Source organism: Pseudophryne corroboree, chromosome 1 (genome assembly GCF_028390025.1).
Source record: "Pseudophryne corroboree isolate aPseCor3 chromosome 1, aPseCor3.hap2, whole genome shotgun sequence".
NCBI lineage: Eukaryota > Metazoa > Chordata > Amphibia > Anura > Myobatrachidae > Pseudophryne > Pseudophryne corroboree.
The window spans coordinates 498,429,244-498,454,828 of NC_086444.1; the positions used below are offsets into that span (position 1 = coordinate 498,429,244).

Genomic DNA, 25,585 nt, shown 5'->3' on the forward strand with positions numbered 1-25,585 from the left:
CTGCGTTGTCTGAACCACACCCGCAAAACACCACATCGATGCCTCCTTGGTGGCCGCCGCTGTCACTCACCTTGCAGTCGCATCCTTCCGGGATGTGATCGCATGGTGAAGGATCGTGCATGCGCACTATGGCCAGTGTGCAGATCCGATGGGTGCAGCCACTGCGTTCGCATGTCCGTCTCTGAATAACCCCCAGTATCCACAACTATCATTCACTATTCCATTTAGGAACAATTTAGACACAAAGGCCCAAATGTATTAAGCGTTAATAAGAGATAAATCTGAGACACATAAGGAGAGATAAAGTACCAGCCAACCAGCTCCTAACTGTCACTTTTAAAACACAGCCTGTGACATGGCAGTTAGGAGCTGATTGGTTGGTACTTTGGGGGTCATTCCGAGTTGTTCGCTCGCAAGCTGCTTTTAGCAGCTTTGCACACGCTTAGCCGCCGCCTACTGGGAGTGAATCTTAGCTTATCAAAATTGCGAATGAAAGATTAGCAGAATTGGCAGTTTCTGAGTAGCTCCAGACTTACTCGGCATCTGCGATCAGTTCAGTCAGTTTCGTTCCTGGTTTGACGTCACAAACACACCCAGCGTTCGCCCAGACACTCCTCCGTTTCTCCAGCCACTCCCGCGTTTTTCCCAGAAACGGTAGCGTTTTTTCGCACACACCCATAAAACGGCCAGTTTCCGCCCAGAAACACCCACTTCCTGTCAATCACATTACGATCACCAGAACGAAGAAAAAACCTCGTAATGCCGTGAGTAAAAAACCTAACTGCATAGCAAATTTAAAAAGTAAAACTCTTCACCAAAAACAGGCGCTGTAACTGAGCTGGTTTCCTAAGCTGCTGTTGGAAACGGGATGATAGCTGTTCACCCCAAAAAAAACATACATATGAATAAACAAAAAATGCCAACTGCGCTCAAAAATATATTTTTTTATATATAATTAAAATTGATATCACAGATACACATATACATATAAACACCTAAGTACTAAAATCAGGCACTACTAGTGTTGAAACATACAATATGAGAATTTGAGCCTTAATGAGCCACTCTCTGTAAGTGATTTTTCACTAGGGGCAATCTTTGTGTGAACAAAAAATTATTATTAGCTGATGATCAGCTAATTGTTGGAGGATGTTGTAAAGTCCTGCAACGCATGCGTTGATGTGCAAAAAAACAGGTATCCAGATGAAGGAGGATATTTACCAAGTCCTTGGTGGTAGTTCAGCCGGGTATCCCACCTGGCGGGGTTCGGGAGCAAACTCTCTATCCCTCGCAGCAAAGATGGTGGTTCTCCCTTTATTGATATCCACACCAAAAAGGACTGGAATCTCCAGATGGTAAACAGCGTCCTGTATGTCACTTGCAGGAGTCCTCAAAGGTGCCCAGGTCAGAGATGTGGCCCCCCCTAACGCGTTTCACTGTCACTTGGCAGCTTTTTCAAAGGTTCCAGTCCTTTTTGGTGTGGATATCAATAAAGGGAGAACCACCATCTTTGCTGCGAGGGATAGAGAGTTTGCTCCAGAACCCCGCCAGGTGGGATACCCGGCTGAACTACCACCAAGGACTTGGTAAATATCCTCCTTCATCTGGATACCTGTTTTTTTGCACATCAACGCATGCGTTGCAGGACTTTACAACATCCTCCAACAATTAGCTGATCATCAGCTAATAATAATTTTTTGTTCACACAAAGATTGCCCCTAGTGAAAAATCACTTACAGAGAGTGGCTCATTAAGGCTCAAATTCTCATATTGTATGTTTCAACACTAGTAGTGCCTGATTTTAGTACTTAGGTGTTTATATGTATATGTGTATCTGTGATATCAAGTTTAATTATATATAAAAAAATATATTTTTGAGCGCAGTTGGCATTTCTTGTTTATTCATATGCATAGCAAATTTACTTGGCGCAGTCGCACTGCGGACATTGCGCATGCGCATTAGCGACTAATCGCTCCGTTGTGAGAAAAAATTAACGAGCGAACAACTCAGAATGACCCCCTTTATCTCTCCTTATGCATCTCAGATTTATCTCTATATAACGCTTAATACATTTGGGCCAAAGAGAGAAAATAAGAATTTACTTACCGATAATTCTATTTCTCGCAGTCCGTAGTGGATGCTGGGGACTCCGTCAGGACCATGGGGAATAGCGGGCTCCGCAGGAGACAGGGCACATCTAAAAAAGCTTTTAGGTCACATGGTGTGTACTGGCTCCTCCCCCTATGACCCTCCTCCAAGCCTCAGTTAGGTACTGTGCCCGGACGAGCGTACACAATAAGGAAGGATCTTGAATCCCGGGTAAGACTCATACCAGCCACACCAATCACACCGTACCACTTGTGATCTGAACCCAGTTAACAGTATGATAACAAAACGAAGTAGCCTCTGAAAAGATGGCTCACAACAAGAATAACCCGATTTTTGTAACAATAACTATGTACAAGCATTGCAGACAAACCGCACTTGGGATGGGCGCCCAGCATCCACTACGGACTACGAGAAATAGAATTATCGGTAAGTAAATTCTTATTTTCTCTAACGTCCTAGTGGATGCTGGGGACTCCGTCGGGACCATGGGGATTATACCAAAGCTCCCAAACGGGCGGGAGAGTGCGGATGACTCTGCAGCACCGAATGAGAGAACTCCAGGTCCTCCTTAGCCAGAGTATCAAATTTGTAAAATTTTACAAACGTGTTCTCCCCTGACCACGTAGCTGCTCGGCAAAGTTGTAATGCCGAGACCCCTTGGGCAGCCGCCCAAGATGCGCCCACTTTCCTAGTGGAGTGGGCCTTTACAGATTTAGGCTGTGGCACGCCTGCCACAGAATGTGCAAGTTGGATTGTGCTACAGATCCAACGTGCAATCGTCTGTTTAGACGCAGGAGCACCCATCTTGTTGGGTGCCATACAATATAAACAGCGAGTCAGACTTTCTGACTCCAGCCGTCCTAAACTATATATATATATATATATATATATATATATTTTTAGGGTCCTGACAACGTCTAGTAACTTGGAGTCCTCCAAGTCCCTAGAAGCCGCAGGCACCATAATAGGTTGTTTCAGGTGAAAAACCTGACACCCCCTTAGGAAGAAAACTGGAGACGAGTCCCAGTTCTGCCCTGTCCGAATGGAAAATTAAATATGGGCTTTTGCAAGACAAAGCCGCCCATTCTGACAAACGCCTGGCCGAGGCCAGGACCAACAGCATGGTCACTGTCCATGTGAGATATTTGTCAACAGCATGTTCACTTTCTATGTGATATATTTCAAATCCACAGATTTGAGCGGTTCAAACCAATATGATTTTAAGGAATCCCAACACTATGTTGAGATCCCACGGTGCCACTAGAGGCACAAAAAGGGGTGTATATGCAATACTCCCTTGACAATCTGGACTTCAGGAACTGAAGTCAATTCTTTTCGGAAGAAATTCTACAGGGCCGAAACTTAAAACCTTAAAGAACCCCAATTTTAGGCTCAAAACACTCCTGTTTTCAGGAAGTGTAGAAATCGACCTAGTTGAATTTTCTTCGTGGGGCCTTCCTGGCCTCACCCACGCAACATATTTTCACCACATGTGGTGATGACGTTGTGCGATCACCTCCTTCCTGGCTTTGACCAGGGTAGGTATGACCTCTTATGGAATGCCTTTTTCCTTCAGGATCCGGCATTCAATCGCCATGCCGTCAAACGCAGCCGCGGTAAGTCTTGGAATAGACATGGTACCTGCTGAAGCAAGTCCCTTCTTAGCTCCCCAGGCCCTTAGTCCTCTGTGAGCATCTCTTGAAGTTCCGGGTACCAAGTCCCTCTTGGCCAATCCGGAGTCACGAGTATAGTTCATACTCCTCTATGTCTTATAATTCTCAATACCTTGGTTATGAGAAGCAGAGGAGGGAACACATACACCGACTGTTACACCCACGGTGTTACCAGGACATCCACAGCTATCGCCTGAAGGTCTCATGACCTGGCGCAATACCTGTCCCGTTTTTTGTTCGGGCGGGACGCCATCATTTCCACCTTTGGTCTTTGCCAATGGCTCACAATCATGCGGAAAAACTTCCCTATGAAGTTCCCACTCTCCCAGGTGGAGGTCATGCCTGCTGAGGAAGTCTGCTTCCCAGTCGTCCACTCCCGGAGAGAACACTGCTGACAGTGCTATCACATGATTTTCCGCCTAGCGAAAAATCCTTGCAGTGTTTTCACTGCCCTCCAGCTTCTTGTGTCGCCCTTTCTGTTTACGTGGGCGACTGCCGTGATGTTATCCCACTGGATCAATACCGGCTGACCTTGAAGCAGAGGTCTTGCTAAGTTTAGAGCCTTATAATTTCGCTCTTAGCTCCCTCTATGTGGAGAGAATTCTCCAGACTTGATCACACTTTCCTGGAAATTTTTTCCCTGTGTGACTGCTCCCCAGCCTCTCAGGCTGGCCTCCGTGGTTACCAGCATCCAATCCTGAATGCTGAATCTGTGGCCCTCTAGAAGATGAGCACTCTGTAATCACCACAGGAGAGACACCCTTGTCCTTGGATATAGGGTTATCCGCTGATGCATCTGAAGATGCGATCCGGACCATTTGTCCAGGAGATCCCACTGAAGAGTTCTTGCGTGAAATCTGCCGAATGGAATTGCTTCGTAATAAGCCACCATTTTTACCAGGACTCTTGTGCAATGATGCACTGACACTTTTCCTGGTTTTAGGAGGATCCCGATTAGCTCGGATAACTCCCTGGCTTTCTCCTCTGGGAGAAACACCTTTTTCTGGACTGTGTCCAGAATCATCCCTAGGAACAGTAGACGTGTCCTCGGAAAAGCTACGATTTTGGAATATTTAGAATCCACTCGTGCTGTCGTAGAACTATTAAAGATAGTGCTACTCCGACCTCCAACTGTTCTCTGGACCTTGCCCTTATCAGGAAAGCGTCCAAGTTTCTTTTAAGAAGAATCATCATTTCGGCCATTACCTTGGTAAAGACCCGGGGCGCCGTGGACAATCCAAACGGCAGCGTCTGAACTGATAGTGACAGTTCTGTACCACGAACCTGAAGTACCCTTGGTGAGAAGGGCAAATTTGGACATGTAGGTAAATGTCCCTGATATCCAGTGACACCATCTCGTCCCCTTCTTCCTGGTTCGCTATCACTGCTCTGAGTGACTCCATCTTGATTTGAACGCTTGTATGTAAGTGTTCAAATATTCCAGATCTCACCGAGCCGTTTGGCTTCAGTACCACAATATAGTGTGGAATAATATCCCCTCCCTTGTTGTAGGAGGGGTACTTTGATTATCACCTGCTGGGAATACAGCCTGTGAATTGTTTCCAATACTGCCTCCCTGTCGGAGGTAGACGTTGGTAAAACAGACTTCCGGAACTTGTGAGGAGGAGACGTCTCGAATTTTCAATGTACACCTGGGATACTACATGTAGGATCCAGGAGTCCCCTTGCGAGTGAGCCCACTGCGTGCTGAAACTCTTGAGATGACCCCCTACCGCACCTGAGTCCACTTGTACTGCCCCAGCGTCATGCTGCGGACTTGGCAGAAGCTGTGAAGGGCTTCTGTTCCTGGGAATGGGCTGCTTGCTGCAGTCTTCTTCCCTTTCCTCTACCCCTGGGCAGATATGACTGGCCTTTGCCCGCCTGCCCGTATGGGGACGAAAGGACTGAGACTGAAAAGACTGTGTCCTTTTCTGCTGAGATGTGACTCGGGGAACAAAAGGTGGATTTTTCAGCTGTCGCCATGGCCACCAGGTCCGATGGACCGCCCCTTTATACGGCAATACTTCCATGTGCCGTCTGGAATCTGCCTCACCTGACCACTGTCGTGTCTTCGTCTGGCAGATATGGACATCACATTTACTCTTGATGCCAGAATGCAAATATCCCTCTGCGCATCACGCATATATAGAAATGCATCCTTAAAATGCTCTATAGACAATAAAATCTTGTCCCTGTCAAGGGTATCAAAATTTTCAGTCAGGAAATCCGACCAAGCCCCCTCAGCGCTGCACATCCAGTCTGAGGCGATTGCTGGTCGTAGTATAACACCAGTATGTTATATACTTCTTAGGCTATTTTTCAGCTTCCTATCAGCTGGCTCCTTGAGGGCGGCCGTATCTGGAGACGGTAACGCCACTTGTTTTTATAAGCGTGTGAGCGCCTTATCCACCCTAAGGTGTGTTTCCCAACTCGCCCTTACTTCTGGCGGGAAAGGGTATACCGCCCATAACTTTCTATCGGAGGAACCCCACGTATCATCACACACTTCATTTAATTTATCTGATTCAGGCAAAACTACAAGTAGTTTATTCACACCCTACAAAATACCCTTATTTGTGGTACTTGTAGTATCAGAAATATGTAACACCTCCTTCATGCCCTTAACATGTAACGTGTGGCCCTAAAGGAAAATACGTTTGTTTCTTCACCGTCGACACTGGAGTCAGTGTCCCTGAGGTAAATGGGCGTTTTTACCAGCCCCTGGCGGTGTCTGAGACGCCTGGACAGGTACTAATTTGTTTGCCGGTCGTCTCATGTCGTCAACCGCTCGCAGCGTGTTGACATGATCACGTACTTCCACAAGTAAGCCATCCATTCCGGTGTCGACTCCCTAGAGAGTGACATCACCATTACAGGCAATTTGCTCCGCCTCCTCACCAACATTTTCCTCATACATGTCGACACACACGTACCGACATACAGCACACACACAGGGAATGCTCTGATAGAGGACAGGACCCACTAGCCCTTTGGGGAGACAGAGGGAGAGTTTGCCAGCACACACCAAAATGCTATAATTATACAGGGACAACCTTTATAAAAGTGTTCCTCCCTTATAGCATTTAATATATATTTATATCGCCAAATCAGTGCCCCCCCTCTCTGTTTTAACCCTGTTTCTGTAGTGCAGTGCAGGGGAGAGCATGGGAGCCTTCCCCTCAGCCTTTCTGTGAGGGAAAATGGCGCTGTGTGCTGAGGAGAATAAGCTCCGCTCCTTTTTCGGCGGGTTTTTTCTCCCGGTTTTTAAGAACTGGCCTGGGTTAAAATACATACATATAGCCTTAATGGCTATATGTGATGTATTTATTTTGCCAATAAGGTACTTATATTGCTGCCCAGGGCGCCCCCAGCAGCGCCCTGCACCCTCCGTGACTAGGTCAGTGAGCCGTGTGACAACAATGGCGCACAGCTGCAGTGCTGTGCGCTACCTTCATGAAGACTGTGAAGTCTTCTGCCGCCTGTTTCCGGACCTCCGTTCTGCCGTCTTCTTCAGCGTCTGTAAGGGGGATCGGCGGCGCGGCTCCGGGACGAACCCCAGGCTGACCTGTGTTCCGACTCCCTCTGGAGCTCAGTGTCCAGTAGCCTAAGATCCCAATCCATCCTGCACGCAGGTGAGTTGGAGATCTCTCCCCTAAGTCCCTCGTTGCAGTGATCCTGTTGCCAGCAGGAATCACTGAATGAAACCTAAAAAAAAAACTTTTCTAAACAGCTCTTTAAGAGAGCCACCTAGATTGCACCCTTCTCGGACGGGCACAAAAACCTAACTGAGGCTTGGAGGAGGGTCATAGGGGGAGGAGCCAGTACACACCATGTGACCTAAAAGCTTTTTTAGATGTGCCCTGTCTCCTGCGGAGCCCGCTATTCCCCATGGTCCTGACGGAGTCCCCAGCATCCACTAGGACGTTAGAGAAATTAATTTAAAGTGTTCACAGGCTTTTTTCTTTTTTTTTTTTGTAAAACCTACTGAGCTCAAAACTGGTTTCATTAAGTATAAAATATTTTTCAATATAGTCCCTCAATGGGAGGTCTTGGGTTGGGTACGGGATCCCGGCAGTCGGAATCCCAGCGGTCAGAATAACAACGCCGGCATCTCGACCGCCAGAATGCCGGCAGGGGGCAAGCGCAATGAAGTCCCTTTGCAAGTTCTATTACCACTCTATGGGTGTCGTGGACACCCAGGAGTAGGAATAGCTGTGGCAGTGCTGCCGACAATCTGGCGGTCGGGTTCCCGGCGTTGGTATTCTGACCGATGGGATCCCGACCGCCGGGATCCTGACTACATTCCGAATTATCTTTATAGTAAGTAATATATATTAAGTGTGTTTTGAGTTCATCCTATTTAGTTTGAGAATACTGTTTTTCACGTTATGCATAACATGCTAAATAGCTATAAGCACAACAGCTCATAAATAGATATTGTCCACTGTTTTGGGATAACCTAGAAAGTCTAACAAAACTTTCTAATCTTACAATGCACCTTTTCTCAGCATTTCTAATATCAGTAGCGACAGGTGACTCTTCTGAAATGTTGGTAAGTAATAGACAATGATCATGCTTTTCTAGCACATTCATTTTATTTGTTTTCTTGGCTAGAGAATGATTTTTAGTACTAAACCCCAATGAATAGCAAAAGCAGAGCCAAAATGACTGCACTGAAAGGGAAGAAAAGCGGCTGCGATGATGGGAGGGGAAGCTTCCTGCCGAGTATGCCCAAAAGGCCCAGCAGCACCACATCTCATCATTAATGTCCATCAGATGATTTGGGCAGCCATCCAATGCTTTAAACAGAATGGTGTAATGGGAACAAGATGAAGTCCATCATGTATCCTAGAAAGATTTGTTGGCACAAGGTCACTTCAGCTGAAAAATTTGATTTTACTCTTTGTCCTGTCCTAGTGAGGAAAACGTGCTGTGATATTATAATAACACGGCATACCAATGGTACCGGCCAAACTGCCACTCTGAGCCCAAGAATCTATCATTGGTTTGTTCTATGCAAGAATAAAAATACTTATGTGGGATTTTACACCAGACAGCAATACATGTTATTGTGGTTTGAGTATCTCACATTATTTAGTACAACTTTTCTACAGCTTCAACTTTGCCTGTGGCATCAATCAGGGATTTGTCAAGTGTGGACTTCTAAGCTCTGCGTGATCCCCTTACAAAGACATGCTTGCTGTCCAGCCAGTCTGCTTTTCTTATACACATAGAAACATGAATTAAAACAGAATCAAACACAAAGCTCCCCAGATGTCAGTCTAACTGAAGACACTTATGGCCATATTCATTATCCTTTAAATGTCACAATTTCTACACTCAGCAGGAGTGACATTCATCAAACTCCGGAAAAGCATTTTTTCCGGAGTTTGAAGGTGAAACTGGTCACTATCCTGAGATGGCTAACAGCTTCCGAATCTCAGCACATGCACTCTGCAGTCGGGCAGCCCTGGCAGTAAGGTCCCGGGGGGTGATGAGGAGCTGCAGAAAGATCTGGCAGCCCCAGAAATCAGAAGTGCTCACCTCCCTCTGCAGCTGGGCAGACACGGATCTAAAAATCCTGGCAGGGAAGTGAGGTGGCTGCAGCTTCTGGTGAGCTCTGCTGCTGGCAGAGCATTAATAAGATGGCGTCCGCAATAATAAGGTGCATAGGGGCCAGCCGGGACACACAGTGCGCAGGATACAGCCGCGACTGGGAGACAGAAGGCCCAGGGGCTATGACCTCAACCGGGGGAGACAGGTGCGGGGGCTACGGCCGGGAGACACAGGTTGCGGCTGCACACATCACTTCAGCAGCCAACTAGTCCAGGGAATGTGATGGGGGCAGGCTGTTTAGGTTGCGGCAGCTATCGAATGCCCTTTCTACAGCTGGGCACCCTGGCAGCCAGAGGGGAAACTTACAACTTTTAGAAAAACTTTCTTCTCAAAAAGACCAGTTTTTTGGAAGTGATAATGTTCTCATGGGGGCATAATGAATCACGAAAAAAATTGTAAGAAAATACAATGAGAATTGAAAACTAAAAATTCTCATTGCACAATTTTTTCATGATGAAAATGCCCCTAAGTGCTTTCAGTACAGCAATAAACAAATGTTTGCTAAATATTCTTATGAATTTGTCTTTAAAAGTGTTGGATTTTAAGTCAGTAATAAGCACAGTTAGACTGTGCTTCATGAAGTGATACAAAAGCATCCATGTGGAAATGTGCTTGTCTGCCTGCCCAGGTGACCGCACCCAGGGCCGGCGACAGGGGAGGTCCAAGGGGACACCTGTACTGGGCCCCAAGGATATACCACTTAGTGCCTGGCAGGGATGTAAACTGTCTTGTCCAAATAGGGCAGTGAGCTGAAGGTGGTGTGTGCTCTTCTGGGTCCAGCTTTGTTGCAGGCAGTTACGGGACATGGCACCAGCTCCGCTGGCCAGGATTTTTGTGGGGTGTGAGGACCGCATGGTACCTGCTCTGTGGTGTTTGGTGTTATACATATTTATATATTTAGATAAATATATATATATATATTTATTGATTTACAGTTTCTTATATAGTGCAGAAAATTCCATTGCACTTTAATATATAAAATCTAAAGTGGGCCCCAGAGATATAACTGTACTGGGCCCCAAGATTTATTTTGCCAGCCCTGACAGCACTACCCCGTGTGCCTAATATATATATATATATATATATATATATATATATATTCTTTTAATAGGATTATAGGACTAATCATTTCCATGGTACCGGTAATTCTGGTTGCAGAGTTTACTATAGTTCCATCATCTAGCTTTCACTTCCCCAGAGAGTCCCTTGTCTGTTGTATAATGATAGGGGTTGGTGTAACAGTTACACTGTAGTTACATACACTGTAACTGCACCAGATCTTGTGGTGAGATCAAGAAAGAGTAAGACATCTGTCAGAGAGCAGCAAAGACTAGTAGGGAAAACTCCTTTTGAAAACCAAAACTGTCTTATATGTTGCATATTGCCATGTGTTAAGCACAACTAAACACCGAAAATGTGCATTGTGGATATTCTTTTAAAGGGACACTTATCTAAAAATATCTGACCCCGTTTAAGGTTATTCTTCTAACTAGTTTTTAAAGAGTATAAGAGGACCTGCTGTGCTACAAGTTACTTGTGTTATATGGTAAAGTGGTCATGCATGAATGTAGTATGGCATGCCGGTGGCCGGGGTCCCGGCGGCCAGCATACCGGTGCCGGGATCCCGACCGCTGGCATACTGACAGCTGGGCATGCGCAAATGAGCCCCTTGCGGGCACGGTGGCACGCTATTTATTTTCTTTCCAGGGGGGTCGTGGACCCCCAAGAGGGAGAAAAGTTGTCGGTATGCCGGGTGTCAGGATTCAGGCGCCAGTATACTGTGCGCTGGGATCCCAACAGCCAGCAAACTGAATACCACCTGTCATGCATCATTGTGAATGCAATATAGCATATACAAAACATAACTATTTATAGTAGAAGCAGTCAGGAAAATAAGATTTTACTCACCGGTAAATCTATTTCTCGTAGTCCGTAGTGGATGCTGGGAACTCCGAAAGGACCATGGGGAATAGCGGCTCCGCAGGAGACTAGGCACAACTAAAAGAAAGCTTTTAGACTACCTGGTGTGCACTGGCTCCTCCCACTATGACCCTCCTCCAAGCCTCAGTTAGGATACTGTGCCCGGAAGAGCTGACACAATAAGGAAGGATTTTGAATCCCAGGTAAGACTCATACCAGCCACACCAATCACACCGTATAACTCGTGATACCATATCCAGTTAACAGTATGAAACATAACTGAGCCTCTCAACAGATGGCTCATAACAATAACCCTTTAGTTAACAATAACTATATACAAGTATTGCAGACAATCCGCACTTGGGATGGGCGCCCAGCATCCACTACGGACTACGAGAAATAGATTTACCGGTGAGTAAAATCTTATTTTCTCTAACGTCCTAGTGGATGCTGGAAACTCCGAAAGGACCATGGGGATTATACCAAAACTCCCAAACGGGCGGGAGAGTGCGGATGACTCTGCAGCACCGAATGAGAGAACTCAAGGTCCTCCTCAGCCAGGGTATCAAATTTGTAGAATTTAGCAAACGTGTTTGCCCCTGACCAAGTTGCAGCTCGGCAAAGTTGTAAAGCCGAGACCCCTCGGGCAGCCGCCCAAGATGAGCCCACTTTCCTCGTGGAATGGGCTTTTACTGATTTAGGATGCGGCAATCCAGCCGCAGAATGCTCCAGCTGAATTGTGCTACAAATTCAGCGAGCAATAGTCTGCTTAGAAGCAGGAGCACCTATTTTGTTGGGTGCCTACAGGATAAAAAGCGAGTCAGTTTTCCTGATTCCAGCCGCCCTGGAAATATAATTTTTTAAGGCCCTGACTACGTCCAGTAACTTGGAATCTTCCAAGTCCCTAGTTCCTGCAGGCACTACAATAGGTTGGTTCAAGTGAAAAGCTGATACCACCTTAGGGAGAAACTGGGGACGAGTCCTCAATTCTGCCCTATCCATATGGAAAATCAGATAAGGGCTTTTACCTGACAAAGCCACCCATTCTGACACACGCCTGGCCGAAGCCAAGGCCAATAACATGACCACTTTCCACGTGAGATATTTAAAATCCACAGTTTTAAGTGGCTCAAACCAATGTGATTTTAGGAAACTCAACACCACGTTGAGATCCCAAGGTGCCACAGGAGGCACAAAAGGGGGCTAAATATGTAGCACTCCCTTTACAAATGTCTGAACTCCAGGCAGTGAAGCCAGTTCTTTCTGGAAGAAAATCGACAGAGCCGAAATCTGGACCTTAATGGAACCCAAGTTTAGGCCCATAGTCACTCCTGACTGTAGGAAGTGCAGAAAACGACCCAGCTGAAATTCCTCTGTTGGGGCCTTCCTGGCCTCACACCACGCAACATATTTTCGCCAAATACGGTGATAACGGTTTGTGGTTACTTCTTTCCTGGCTTTTTCAGCGTAGGAATGACTTCCTCCGGAATGCCCTTTTCCTTTAGGATCCGGAATTCAACCGCCATGCCATCAAACGCAGCCGCGGTAAGTCTTGGAACAGACAGGGCCCCTGCTGTAGCAGATCCTGTCTGAGCGGTAGAGGCCATGGGTCCTCTGATATCATTTCTTGAAGTTCTGGGTACCAAGCTCTTCTTGGCCCATCCGGAACCACGAGTATCGTTCTTACTCCTCGTTTTCTTATTATTCTCAGTACCTTTGGTATGAGAGGCAGAGGAGGGAATACATAAACCGACTGGTACACCCACGGTGTCACTAGAGCGTCCACAGCTATTGCCTGAGGGTCCCTTGACCTGGCGCAATATCTAGTTTTTTGTTTAGGCGGGACGCCATCATGTCCACCTGTGGCCTTTCCCAATGGTTTACCAACAGTTGGCAGACTTCTGGATGAAGTCCCCACTCTCCCGGGTGTAGGTCGTGTCTGCTGAGGAAGTCTGCTTCCCAGTTGTCCACTCCCGGAATGAACACTGCTGACAGTGCTAAGACGTGATTTTCCGCCCATCGGAGAATCCTTGTGGCTTCTGCCATCGCCATCCTGCTTCTTGTGCCGCCCTGTCGGTTTACATGGGCGACTGCCGTGATGTTGTCTGATTGGACCAGTACCGGCTGGTTTTGAAGCATTGGCCTTGCCAGACTTAGGGCATTGTAAATGGCCCTCAGTTCCAGAATATTTATGTGTAGGGACGACTCCTGACTTGACCAAAGTCCTTGGAAATTTCTTCCCTGTGTGACTGCCCCCCAGCCTCGAAGGCTGGCATCCGTGGTTACCAGGACCCAGTCCTGTATGCCGAATCTGCGGCCCTCTTGAAGATGAGCACTCTGCAGCCACCACAGTAGAGATACCCTGGTCCTTGGAGACAGGGTTATCAGCCGATGCATCTGAAGATGCGATCCCGACCACTTGTCCAAGAGGTCCCACTGAAAGGTTCTTGCATGGAACCTGCCGAATGGAATTTTTGCTTCGTAAGAAGCTACCATTTTTCCCAGGACTCGTGTGCAGTGATGCACCGATACCTGTTTTGGTTTCAGGAGGTCTCTGACTAGAGATGACAGCTCCTTGGCTTTCTCCTGCGGGAGAAACACTTTTTTCTGTTCTGTGTCCAGAACCATCCCCAGGAACAGTAGGCGTGTGGTAGGAACCAGCTGTGACTTTGGAATGTATAGAATCCATCCGTGCTGTTGTAGCACTTCCCGAGATAGTGCTACTCCGACCAACAACTGCTCCTTGGACCTCGCCTTTATAAGGAGATCGTCCAAGTACGGGATAATTGAAACTCCCTTTTTTCGAAGGAGTATCATCATTTCTGCCATTACCTTGGTAAAGACCCTCGGTGCCGTGGGCAGTCCAAACGGCAGTGTTTGGAATTGGTAATGGCAATCCTGTACCACAAATCTGAGGTACTCCTGGTGAGGATGGTAAAGGGGGACATGTAGGTAAGCATCCTTGATGTCTAGGGATACCATGTAATCCCCCTCCTCCAGGCTTACAATAACCGCCCTGAGCGATTCCATCTTGAACTTGAATTTTTTTATGCATGTGTTCAAGGATTTCAAATTTAAAATGGGTCTCACCGAACCGTCCGGTTTTGGTACCACAAACAGTGTGGAATAGTAACCCCGTCCTTGTTGAAGTAGGGGCACCTTGACTATCACCTGCTGGGAATACAGCTTGTGAATTGCCTCTAGCACAGCCTCCCTGCCTGAGGGAGTTGTCGGCAAGGCAGATTTGAGGAAACGGCGGGGGGGAGACGCCTCGAATTCCAGCTTGTACCCCTGAGATACTACTTGAAGGATCCAGGGATCCACCTGTGAGCGAGCCCACTGATCGCAGAAATTTTTGAGGCGGCCCCCCACCGTACCTGGCTACGCATGTAGAGCCCCCGCGTCATGCGGTGGACTCAGAGGAAGCGGGGGAAGAATTTTGATTCTGGGAACTGGCTGACTGGTGCAGCTTTTTTCCCTCTTCCCTCGTCTCTGTGCAGAAAGGAAGCGCCTTTTACCCGCTTGCTTTTCTGAAGCCGAAAGGACTGTACCTGATAATACAGTGTTTTCTTAGGCTGTGAGGAAACCTGAGGTAAAAATATTTTCTTCCCAACTGTTGCTGTGGATACGAGGTCCCAGAGACCATCCCCAAACAATTCCTCACCCTTATAAGGCTCTATGTGCCTTTTAAAGTCAGCATCACCTGTCCAGTGTCGGGTCTCTAATACCCTCCTGACAGAATGGACATTGCATTAATTCTGGATGCCAGCCGGCAAAATATCCCTCTGTGCATCCCTCATATATAAGACGACGTCTTATGTTCGCAAAATAGTATCCCTGTTTGACAGGGTCACAGACCACGCTGCAGCAGCACTATCTGCAGGTCTCAGTCTAGTACCTGAGTGTGTAAATACAGACTTCAGGATAGCCTCCTGCTTTTTATCAGCAGGTACCTTCAAAGTGGCCGTATCCTAAGACGGCAGTGCCACCTTTTTTGACAAACGTGTGAGCGCCTTATCCACCCTAGGGGATATCTCCCAGCGTAACTTATCCTCTGGCGGGAAAGGGTACGCCATCAGTAACTTTTTAGAAATTACCAGTTTCTTATCGGGGGAACCCACGCTTTTTCACACTTCATTCACTCATTTGATGGGGAAACAAAACACTGCCTGCTTTTTCTCCCCAAACATAAAACCCTTTTTTAGTGGTACTTGGGTTAATGTCAGAAATGTGTAACACATTTTTTATTGCCGGGATCATGTAACGGATGTTCCTAGTGGATTGTGTATATGTCTCAACCTCGTCGACACTGGAGTCAGACTCCGTGTCGACATCTGTGTCTGCCATCTGAGGGAGCGGGCGTTTTTGAGCCCCTGATGGCCTTTGAGATGCCTGGGCAGGCGCGGGCTGAGAAGCCGGCTGTCCCTTAGCAGTTACGTTATCCAGCCTTTTATGTAAGGAGTTGACACTGTCGGTTTATACCTTCCACCTATCCATCCACTCTGGTGTCGGCCCCACAGGGGGCGACATCACATTTATCGGCATCTGCTCTGCCATCACATAAGCCTCCTCATCAAACGTGTCGACACAGCCGTACCGACACACCGCACACACACAGGGAATGCTCTGACTGAGGACAGGACCCCACACAGTCCTTTGGGGAGACAGAGAGAGAGTATGCCAGCACACACCAGAGCGCTATATAATTTAGGGATTAACACTATATTGAGTGAATTTTTCCCAATAGCTGCTTGTATATACAATATTGCGCCTAAATTTAGTGCCCCCCCTCTCTTTTTAACCCTTTGAGCCTGCAAACTACAGGGGAGAGCCTGGGGAGCTGTCTTCCAGCTGCACTGTGAAGAGAAAATGGCGCCAGTGTGCTGAGGGAGATAGCTCCGCCCCTTTTTCGCGGACTTTTCTCCCGCTTTTTTATGGATTCTGGCAGGGGTATTTATCACATATATAGCCTCTGGGGATATATATTGTGATATATTTGCCAGCCAAGGTGTTTTTATTGCTGCTCAGGGCGCCCCCCCCCCCCCCCAGCGCCCTGCACCCTCAGTGACCGGAGTGTGAAGTGTGCATGAGGAGCAATGGCGCACAGCTGCAGTGCTGTGCGCTACCTTGGTGAAGACTGATGTCTTCTGCCGCCGATTTTCCGGACCTCTTCTTGCTTCTGGCTCTGTAAGGGGGACGGCGGCGCGGCTCCGGGAACGAACACCAAGGCCAGTTCCATGCGGTCGATCCCTCTGGAGCTAATGGTGTCCAGTAGCCTAAGAAGCCCAAGCTAGCTGCAAGCAGGTAGGTTCGCTTCTTCTCCCCTTAGTCCCTCGATGCAGTGAGCCTGTTGCCAGCAGGTCTCACTGTAAAATAAAAAACCTAAAATAAACTTTCTTTCTAGGAGCTCAGGAGAGCCCCTAGTGTGCATCCAGCTCGGCCGGGCACAGAAATCTAACTGAGGCTTGGAGGAGGGTCATAGTGGGAGGAGCCAGTGCACACCAGGTAGTCTAAAAGCTTTCTTTTAGTTGTGCCCAGTCTCCTGCGGAGCCGCTATTCCCCATGGTCCTTTCGGAGTTCCCAGCATCCACTAGGACGTTAGAGAAATGTATTTTCTGCTGAAGGTGCTGTTTAACACATTACTATTTTCATCAGCCTTATATGAGACAGTCTAATGAACGCTGCTGTACTGTATCTCCAACTGACTCTGTACATCGCCATGTCACCAACAAAACTACACACACATAACATTACAGAATTTTTTTAAAGCACTTTAAAAAAAATGCTGATTGACACCCTGGCTGTCACCCACACTGAAATTCTGTGTGCTGATGAAAAATAAACCAGAAGAAAATTTAAAAAATGCAACCCCCCCACCCCAAAAAAACAAAACAACCCCCCCTCCCCCCAATTTATTAGTTTGTAACATTATTTAGCATTGATGGATGGATTAAATTTCAGGCTATGATTTGCGCATTTTATATGTTGTATGTTTTGCATTTCCTCTCTGTGTACTCATATGCTTCCATTGAGAGGTTAATGGTGAGTACACAAGCGATATCGCACAGTGATGTCATGCCGCGGCCGTCCCGAACATGCAGCTGCTGACGATATTGTCAGATTGAGCTGTATGTACAGCCGACAGCGGGGGTTGTTAATGACCCCCGGGCGCACATTGGGCATCGTTCGTGGCATACACAATAGGCGATATTGTAAACAGTAGTGTGTATGCACCTTTGGTGTCATAACCGGGGCTACCCAGAAAAATGTTGGTCCTCGGGGGGTCATTCAGACCTGATCACACACTAGGATTTTTCGCTGTGCTGCAATCAGGTCCGAACTGCACATGCATATGCACCGCAATGCACAGGCACGTTGTACGGGTGCAAAGCAGATCGTTGCTGAGTGATGGATTTAACGAAGAATCCATTCGCACAGCCGATCGCAAAGAGATTGACAGGAAGAGGGCGTTTGTGGGTGTCAACTGACCGTTTTCTGGGAGTGTTTGGAAAAACGCAGGCGTGTCCAAGCGTTTGCAGGGCCATAACAGGGTGTCTGACGTCAATTCCGGGCCATAACAGGCTGAAGTGATCACAGCGTCTGAGTAAGTTCTGGGCTACTCAGAAACTGCACAAAACTTTTTTGTACCGCTCAGCTGCACACTCGATCGCACACTTGCAAAGCAAACATACACACCCCTATAGGCGGCGACTATCTGATCACAGCGCTGCAAAAAATAGCTAGCGAGTGATGAGGTCTGAATGACCCCCTCAGTACAGTAACCTGCTATGCCCCCACCTAAAGGTGATGTGGCTGTGCTCTTTGGAGGCATGACCACACATCTTTGGAAACATGCTTGCTTTGCATGTAAGAAATGCCCACTCACAAAAGATAAAATTGAACACAGCAATAGAAACAGTGCTATTCTGGAATAATAAATGAGACTATGGATAGAAGGCTAATTCAAAACTATAAATGAGATCTACACGGATGCTGGATTCAGAAGCGCCATACTTTAAGGATCCATCTATATTGCCCTCTAAAACAGCTCTCTCATTCTGAAGTAAGTTTTATAGCAAATTTTATTTCCACTGGAAGAAAGGTATACATTGGTGACCATGCAGAACAAAATTTATTTATTTAGGTTCTGGAATGTGCCGTTTCATTAAGGCCACAGCCTGGGATGTACGCAGAGGGTGGCGTATAACTTGGCTTAGTTAAAATCTTCCGAGGTTTTGGCCAGTATGTTTGTACTTTGGAGAAGCAGAAATATCTATGGATGAAATCCCATTTTATTGTGTTCTATCAAATAATCAGTATTTAACCTGGAATAAAAAAGGACCACCTAATGCACAGGGGTCATGATGTACCCATTTTATAGGCTGTATAAGGAATTTAAAGCTTACAGGTCAATTTTTCCATGTCACAGACAGTTTGAGTCTACATCACAAAATCAAAGAGATTCAGATTTCATACACATCTAACTGGTCAGACATGGCACCCAGCAGACTATAACAGAAATATCACACCAACCATCCTGACAGTTTTTAATAAACTGTGTAAGTGTAGTGACTGTGTTTTTAAATAAACCACCCAGATAAGAACAGTTGGTTTCTTCTAAATAAGAAAAGGGAAGATCAGAGAATTGAATACCATGAAGAAATGCAAATTCTACATTAAATATCACAGAATTAGTATTAAAATTAGAGTTAGAGGTAGGTTTGAAGAAGTGAGTTTCTGTATTTTAATAGATTATGAGTAAACATGTGGTACTAGTGTCAATTTGTAGCCTACACTAATTCATTTCAATTATATTTCAATTTATGGGTCAAAAGAAATGAGGATCTAGGAGTTTACTGAACAATTTATGCTAAATAGACTCTAGACACATCTGGGCATTTTAGGAGGTTTCCTTTTGCCCAATAACTCCCCTGGGTGCCTGAAATTATTGTATACCTTCCCTTTCATGCAGGGATTTTGGCCATCAGCAAAGGGGGAGGTGAATTGTTCAAGCATCAAGCATACAGCTCTATGAGGAGGGAACTGTAGATCATACCTCCCAACCATTTTTCTAGGTCTCGCTGTCCCACCCACAAGCCGCAGTGTCTCGGGGGAGGGGAGTCTGCATAGCATACACATAGCATCTGTTCACAGTGCAGGGAGAGCTTGGGTGCAGCCTATAATCTCAGTGAGTGCTAGGCATGCCCCACAGTGATGCAAGTGAGGATGCTGTGAGACCACATTCCCTTCCCAAATGAGGCTCCTCCTCTTTCCTGCATGCTTGAGGTCCCAAATCAACAAACGGCAATGTTGGGAGGTATGCTGTAGTTGCCTTAGAGCTCTATTCTTGAACAAAATGAAAACTGAATTGTTTACTTATTTTGCTAAGTAGTAATTCATGTATACTCACCTTTCTGGTGATGCAATCTGGTAGCCTGGTCTCCAAGAACGCTGTCTTCTCTGGCGGTTCACCTCTGCAAAGCCGGCAGGTGTATTCTGCGCATGCGCCGCCAGCTGAGCTCCCAGTTCACCGCAGTTCAGACTATGCCATCCTGAGATGATGAATCGGAACTCCATGGAGAAATGGAAAGCCAAGCTTTCAGTTCCTTCATGAATCGCACTCACCAAAAAAGCTATGGTGATGCAATTCAGGCAAGGAGTGGGGTACTGCTGGAGAAGTCAGGAACTTATCCATGGTAACCTGCTCTGTGAATAGCCCAAAGCAGAGAAAGCCCTGTTTTGCTTTTCTCTGCTTTATGAACAGACCCCTTATCCACAGGGGAAAGAGAGTGAGTATGTCTGGCCTATAAGCCTGTCTGCTAGCACTGTCAGTATGCCTATTCCTCAGTCCTGCCTGTGTCTCTGTCTGACCAGTGTTTCTGTCTAACCCATCAGCCTGTTTTTTAGTACTCAGTATGACTGTCAATCAGTCCAGCTTGTGTCTCTGTCTGCTCTATAAATCTCTCTCTCTTACCTGTCAGCCCGTCTTCTCGTACTGTCAGTGTGTCTATCCTTTGGCTCTGCCTGTGTTTGTCTGTCAGTGGCTGTATCTGCATATGAAATGCTACGCTACAGCATTTTTCCTAGAAGTAGCACAACCTTGCCTCAATGACAGCGGCACATCCCTGCCTCACTGACAGCAGAACATCACTCCCTCGCTGACAGCAGCATATCCCTGCCTCACTGACAGCAGCACATCACTACCTCGCTGACAGCAGCACATCCCTGCCTCACTGACAGCAGCACATCGAGCCCTTTGCTGACAGCAGAACATCACTCCCTCTCTGACAGCAGCACATCGCTCCCTCACTGTCAGCAGCACATCGCTCCCTCACTGACCGAACATCTCTGCCTCACTTACAGCAGCGTATCACTCCCTCACTGCCAGCAGAACATCCCTGCCTGGCTGACAGCAGCACATCACTCCCTCACTGAAAGTAGCACATCCCTGCCTCACTGACAGCAGCACATCACTGACAGCAGCACATCCCTGCCTCAATGGCAGCAACACATCGCTCCCTCGCTGACAGCAGAACATTACTCTCTCGCTGACAACAGCACATCCCTACCTCACTGACAGCAGCACATCACTGACAGCAGCACATCACTGACAGCAGCACATCCCTGCCTCAATGGCAGCAACACATCGCTCCCTCGCTGACAGCAGAACATTACTCCCTCGCTGACAACAGCACATCCCTGCCTCACTGACAGCAGCACATCACTGACAGCAGCACATCACTGACAGCAGCACATCCCTGCCTCAATGGCAGCAACACATCGCTCCCTTGCTGACAGCAGAACATTACTCCCTCGCTGACAACAGCACATCCCTGCCTCACTGACAGCAGCACATCACTGACAGCAGCACATCCCTGCCTCAATGGCAGCAACACATCGCTCCCTTGCTGACAGCAGAACATTACTCCCTCGCTAACAACAGCACATCCCTGCCTCCCTGACAGCAGCTCATCACTTGCTCGCTGACAGCAGCACATCACTTGCTCGCTGACAGCAGCACATTCCTGTCCTACAGAGCCATCTTAACATCAGTGTAGGCCCCCGGGCAAATAAATGCACTGGGGCCCCTACCTATCCTCCAGGTGCAAGGGTGGAAGGTGCTATCAGTGGCATCCTTGATGTCCCGCAGGCAGTAGGGGCTGTTCTATCTTCCGCTCAGCATGTAGGATCTAGAGCAGTAATTTCTGCTAATTACTCCTTTACTACACAGATGGTGGAAGATGGGGTGGGAGGGAGAACACTAAACTGTAGGATGGGGCATTGGGCTGAATGTAGTGACCCCCGGTAAATTGCCTTCCAAGGTGGTTAATATGCAGGGGAGGGGTGGATAGTTGAGTGGGCTTAATATTAATTATTTTACGATGGGAGGGCAGCTTGCTTGACTGCAGATATCTCCAGTTCCTGGAAATAGATTTCTTAGAGTTCAATGGAATAAAAAACTAGAGCGTCCCACCTTTTAGGAGGTACTGGGGACTGGGGGATCAGAGTTCAGGAGTCAGAGCAATCCACCGAGGAAAATATAAAACTGCATACCAGGCGTGTGGAGCTGGTGCCGGGACCAGCTGCTGGAAGGCTTATATATCTGGTCCTGGGCATAGAAGAGACAAACTGCCAGTGTCCACTGAAAGGGGAGAGTCCCATCTTTTGGAGTAAATCCTCAGAAAAACTCTAAATTAGACAGAACCCGAGATATCTGTCTGGAAAGAGCAATTAACAGGCCCGGATGGGGACTACTGCTTTGAAGTTGGGTATCTCTGGTTTCCCAGGGCCAATTTTCAAAAATCTAGTACCCCTGGAAAAAGGGGACCCTCAGGTATCACCCTAAGTCCCTTACACTCCTGAGGCCCTTGGCAACTGCCTATTGAGCCCATCTGAAACGATGGCCCTGCTGCACTACTGCCAGCAGCACATCCCTGCCTCAATGACAGCAACACATCACTTCCTCGCTGACAGCAACACATCACTGCATTACTTACAGACATACCCAGGTAGCATATTTTCAGTTTTACTCTGATATGATAGCAGTGGCCAGGTTCTCAAAATTTGTGTGATAGAGTAGGACTTGCAGTTAGATAGAGGGGGTAATTCAGAGTTGATCGCAGCAGCAAATTTGTTAGCAATTGGGCAAAACCATGGGGGTCATTCTGACCCGTTCGCTCACTGCGCTTTAATGCAGCAGAACGAACGGGTCCCTACTGCGCATGCACCGGCGCCGTAGTGCGCCGGCGCATGCCAGATGGCCGAAGGCCGTAGCAGGGATGCGATCGCCCCTGCCTGATTGACAAGCAGAGGCGATCGCTGTGTGGGAGGGGGCGGAATGGCGGTGTTTGACGTCACACGCAGCCCCTGCGGGCCGGGGAGCAATGAGTAGCTCCCGGCCAGCACGCTAAAGCTGTGCTGCCCAGGAGCTACTCTTGAAGTGCAAAGGCATCGCCACTGTGTGATGCCTTTGCACTTCTGCGGGGAGGGAGGGGGCTGGACTGACATGCGGGGCGGACTAGCCCTGTGCTGGGCGTCCCCCCGCATGTCAGGGAAGATGATCGTAGCTGTGCTAAATTTAGCACAGCTACGATCAACTCGGAATGACCACATATGTGCACTGCAGGTGTGGCAGATATAACATTTGCAGAGAGAGTTAGATTTGGGTGGGTTATTTTGTTTCTGTGCATGGTAAATACTGGCTGCTTTCTTTTTACACTGCAATTTAGATTTCAGTTTGAACACACCCCACCCAAATCGAACTCTCTCTGCACATGTTATATCTGCCCCCCCCCCTGCAGTGCACATGGTTTTGCCCATTAGCTAACAAATTTGCTGCTGCGATCAACTCTGAATTAGGCTCATTGGGGGTCATTCCGAGTTGATCGTAGCTGGGAGTTACTCGTCGCTGCCCCGGGTCGCAGCGGCTGCGTGAAGTCACGCAGCTGCTGCAGCCCACCCCCCGCATGGGCCGGCCACGCCTGCGTTGGCTGGACCGCGCCCCAAAAATGGCGGCCAAATGCCGCCGTGACGCCCCCTCCTGCCCAGCAACCACCTCTGCCTGTTAATCAGGCAGAGGTGATCGATAGGTAATGACGGCCTTCGGCCATCTGACATGCACCAGAGCACTGCAGCGCCGGTGCATGTACAGTTCCGACATGATCGCTGTGCTGCGAACAACTACAGCGTGCGATCGGGTCGGAATGACACCAATAGTTCCTTGATGTTGGGCTGCAAGCTCAAATGCATTGTACAATCCATGAACTAAAACCCCATTATTTATTTTATTTATTTATTTATTGACGTATTGATATATTAAGGTGAGTGGGCCTACTATGGTGGGTGCTGAGCTCTCTATTATTTATTTATTAAAGCAATATGGTCACAGGTCACTGACCACAATCTGGGAGTGACAAGTGCCGACGTGCACCCCATTCCTAGAAATGGCAACTGAGGTGGATTTCTGTATGTGGATATTTAGGTTAATTGTCTCACTACAATTGCCCACATTCTGGTGGAATCAGTTTCCTCCAAGGGAGAAGAAAACAAGGCATGCACATTCTGCACCGGTAGGCTTTCTGAATGGTACAACTGCAGCTGAAGAAACAGAGGTCCAGGTCTTCCAGCTCACCCAGAGACAGCAGGAAGTCACAGACAGGAGAGGGGATTAAAAATACCATTTATCCACAATGCATTGTGCTGGTGCCTGTTAGAGGCCAGTGAGCAGGGCTGAGTGTATAGCACCAGGGACTGCGGACATTGGCCATGCCAGGAGATCATGGCATGAGTAGATGCAAGCCACTGCAGCAGAATGACTTGTGAGCATGGGAAGTGCTAGAACCTTTTATGTTCGCTTGTTTAATTTTTCTGTATTTACTTGTGTGACCAGGCCCAAGCTTGTGTATGCTGTGCTACAGTGTCTGATGACAGTAAAGACACTATGGTTGTAACCAGAACAGCAGCCTGCGAGTCCTTATTTACAATACCCATTTTATATATGTGTATGTGTGTGGGTCTGTCTGTGTGTGTGTGTGTGTGTGTGTGTGTGTGTGTGTGTGTGTGTGTCTGTGTGTGTCCAGTCACTGACTCAAAGTAGGAATAAATAAATACAAAGTTGAATTTATGTTTAGCTAAAGACAAAATGGTTGTGTTAACATAAAAATAAAAATATGATTAATAATAAATATCTTTGTATCTTATTCTGCTGTAATAGCAGAAATGTATCCAATTCGTAGTCTATAGAATAGAAAGAAGTCTTGCAAGCTTTAATCCTGTGTTGTATAATTTATAATGCTTTATGATGTATTTTCGATTGCATGTGACACTTTGTTTACAAGAACATAGTGTTGCATTCCTGTATTTGCATTTCATGAAAGGACTGATGGAAAGCACACCTAAAATATTCAAGAGTGTTACTATTTGCTTTTAATTGAAACAAAAAGACCAGCAGCCAGGTATCTAGCATCGTGCTCATGTTCTCTGTTTCCATGTTGCTATGGTTGTGGTTGACATAAAAGTATACAGAGCCTATTAGCCTACTCTCCCAGTTTCTGTTCACACACTCCTGGAATAGTATGTCACTTCCTAGTGAAATGGGTGGGCTAAAGTCCAGCTAGCTGCAGCCACGCTACTTAAGTGGTTAATAATGAGAAGCGTCCAGTCCCACCTCTCACAGTGATCAGCTGCATTTCCCATACAACTGGAGGGGAAGATTCAAACATTTTCAAATATGATACAGTCAGAAAAAAAGTAAATGCAGATGCACACTCAATAGTACTAAGCACTACTAATCAGAATAATTATAATAAACTCTGCAATCAAACATAGAGCAAAATTGAGGTGCTTAGCATAATTTTGACCAAAATATATGGGCTCACTCATGATACAGTATCAGTGTAGCTGACTTGTACGACCTGTGCGCTGCATAATAAAATGTGTTTATTACTGACAAACAGGTAACTATCTTAAACTGACAACCTTTAGGTTCCACTTGTATATACACTCACAGTTCTAATGCCATTTTCAAAGGCGTCACGGGCAAGAGATGCTGGACCATCCACTGTTTTGCCATCATCATCTGGACCCCAGCTTGCACTGTAGATATGTACATGTTGTGGGTTCAGACTGAGAGATTTGGCTTCCACCATGTCTGTTACATCTCCATCCAACATGCGCACTCCTGTAGACAAAGAAGAGTTCAAAGGTCCATAACACTGAAGCTTTTCACAACTTGATATGCTTCTAGCATATTTATGGTGCATATAAA

At 47.0% G+C, this 25,585-nt stretch overlaps 1 protein-coding gene across 7 annotated transcripts in view; it reads right to left on the bottom strand.

The window, feature by feature from the left end:
- Positions 1–25,585, bottom strand: part of LOC134895591 (proprotein convertase subtilisin/kexin type 5-like) — a 568,642-nt gene that overhangs the window by 236,242 nt on the left and 306,815 nt on the right. For all 7 annotated transcript variants that reach the window (XM_063913851.1, XM_063913850.1, XM_063913849.1 and 4 more), the window contains one exon: positions 25,326–25,498. In XM_063913851.1, coding sequence (XP_063769921.1) covers positions 25,326–25,498 — 173 coding nt within the window. The remainder of the gene's footprint in view (positions 1–25,325; positions 25,499–25,585) is intronic.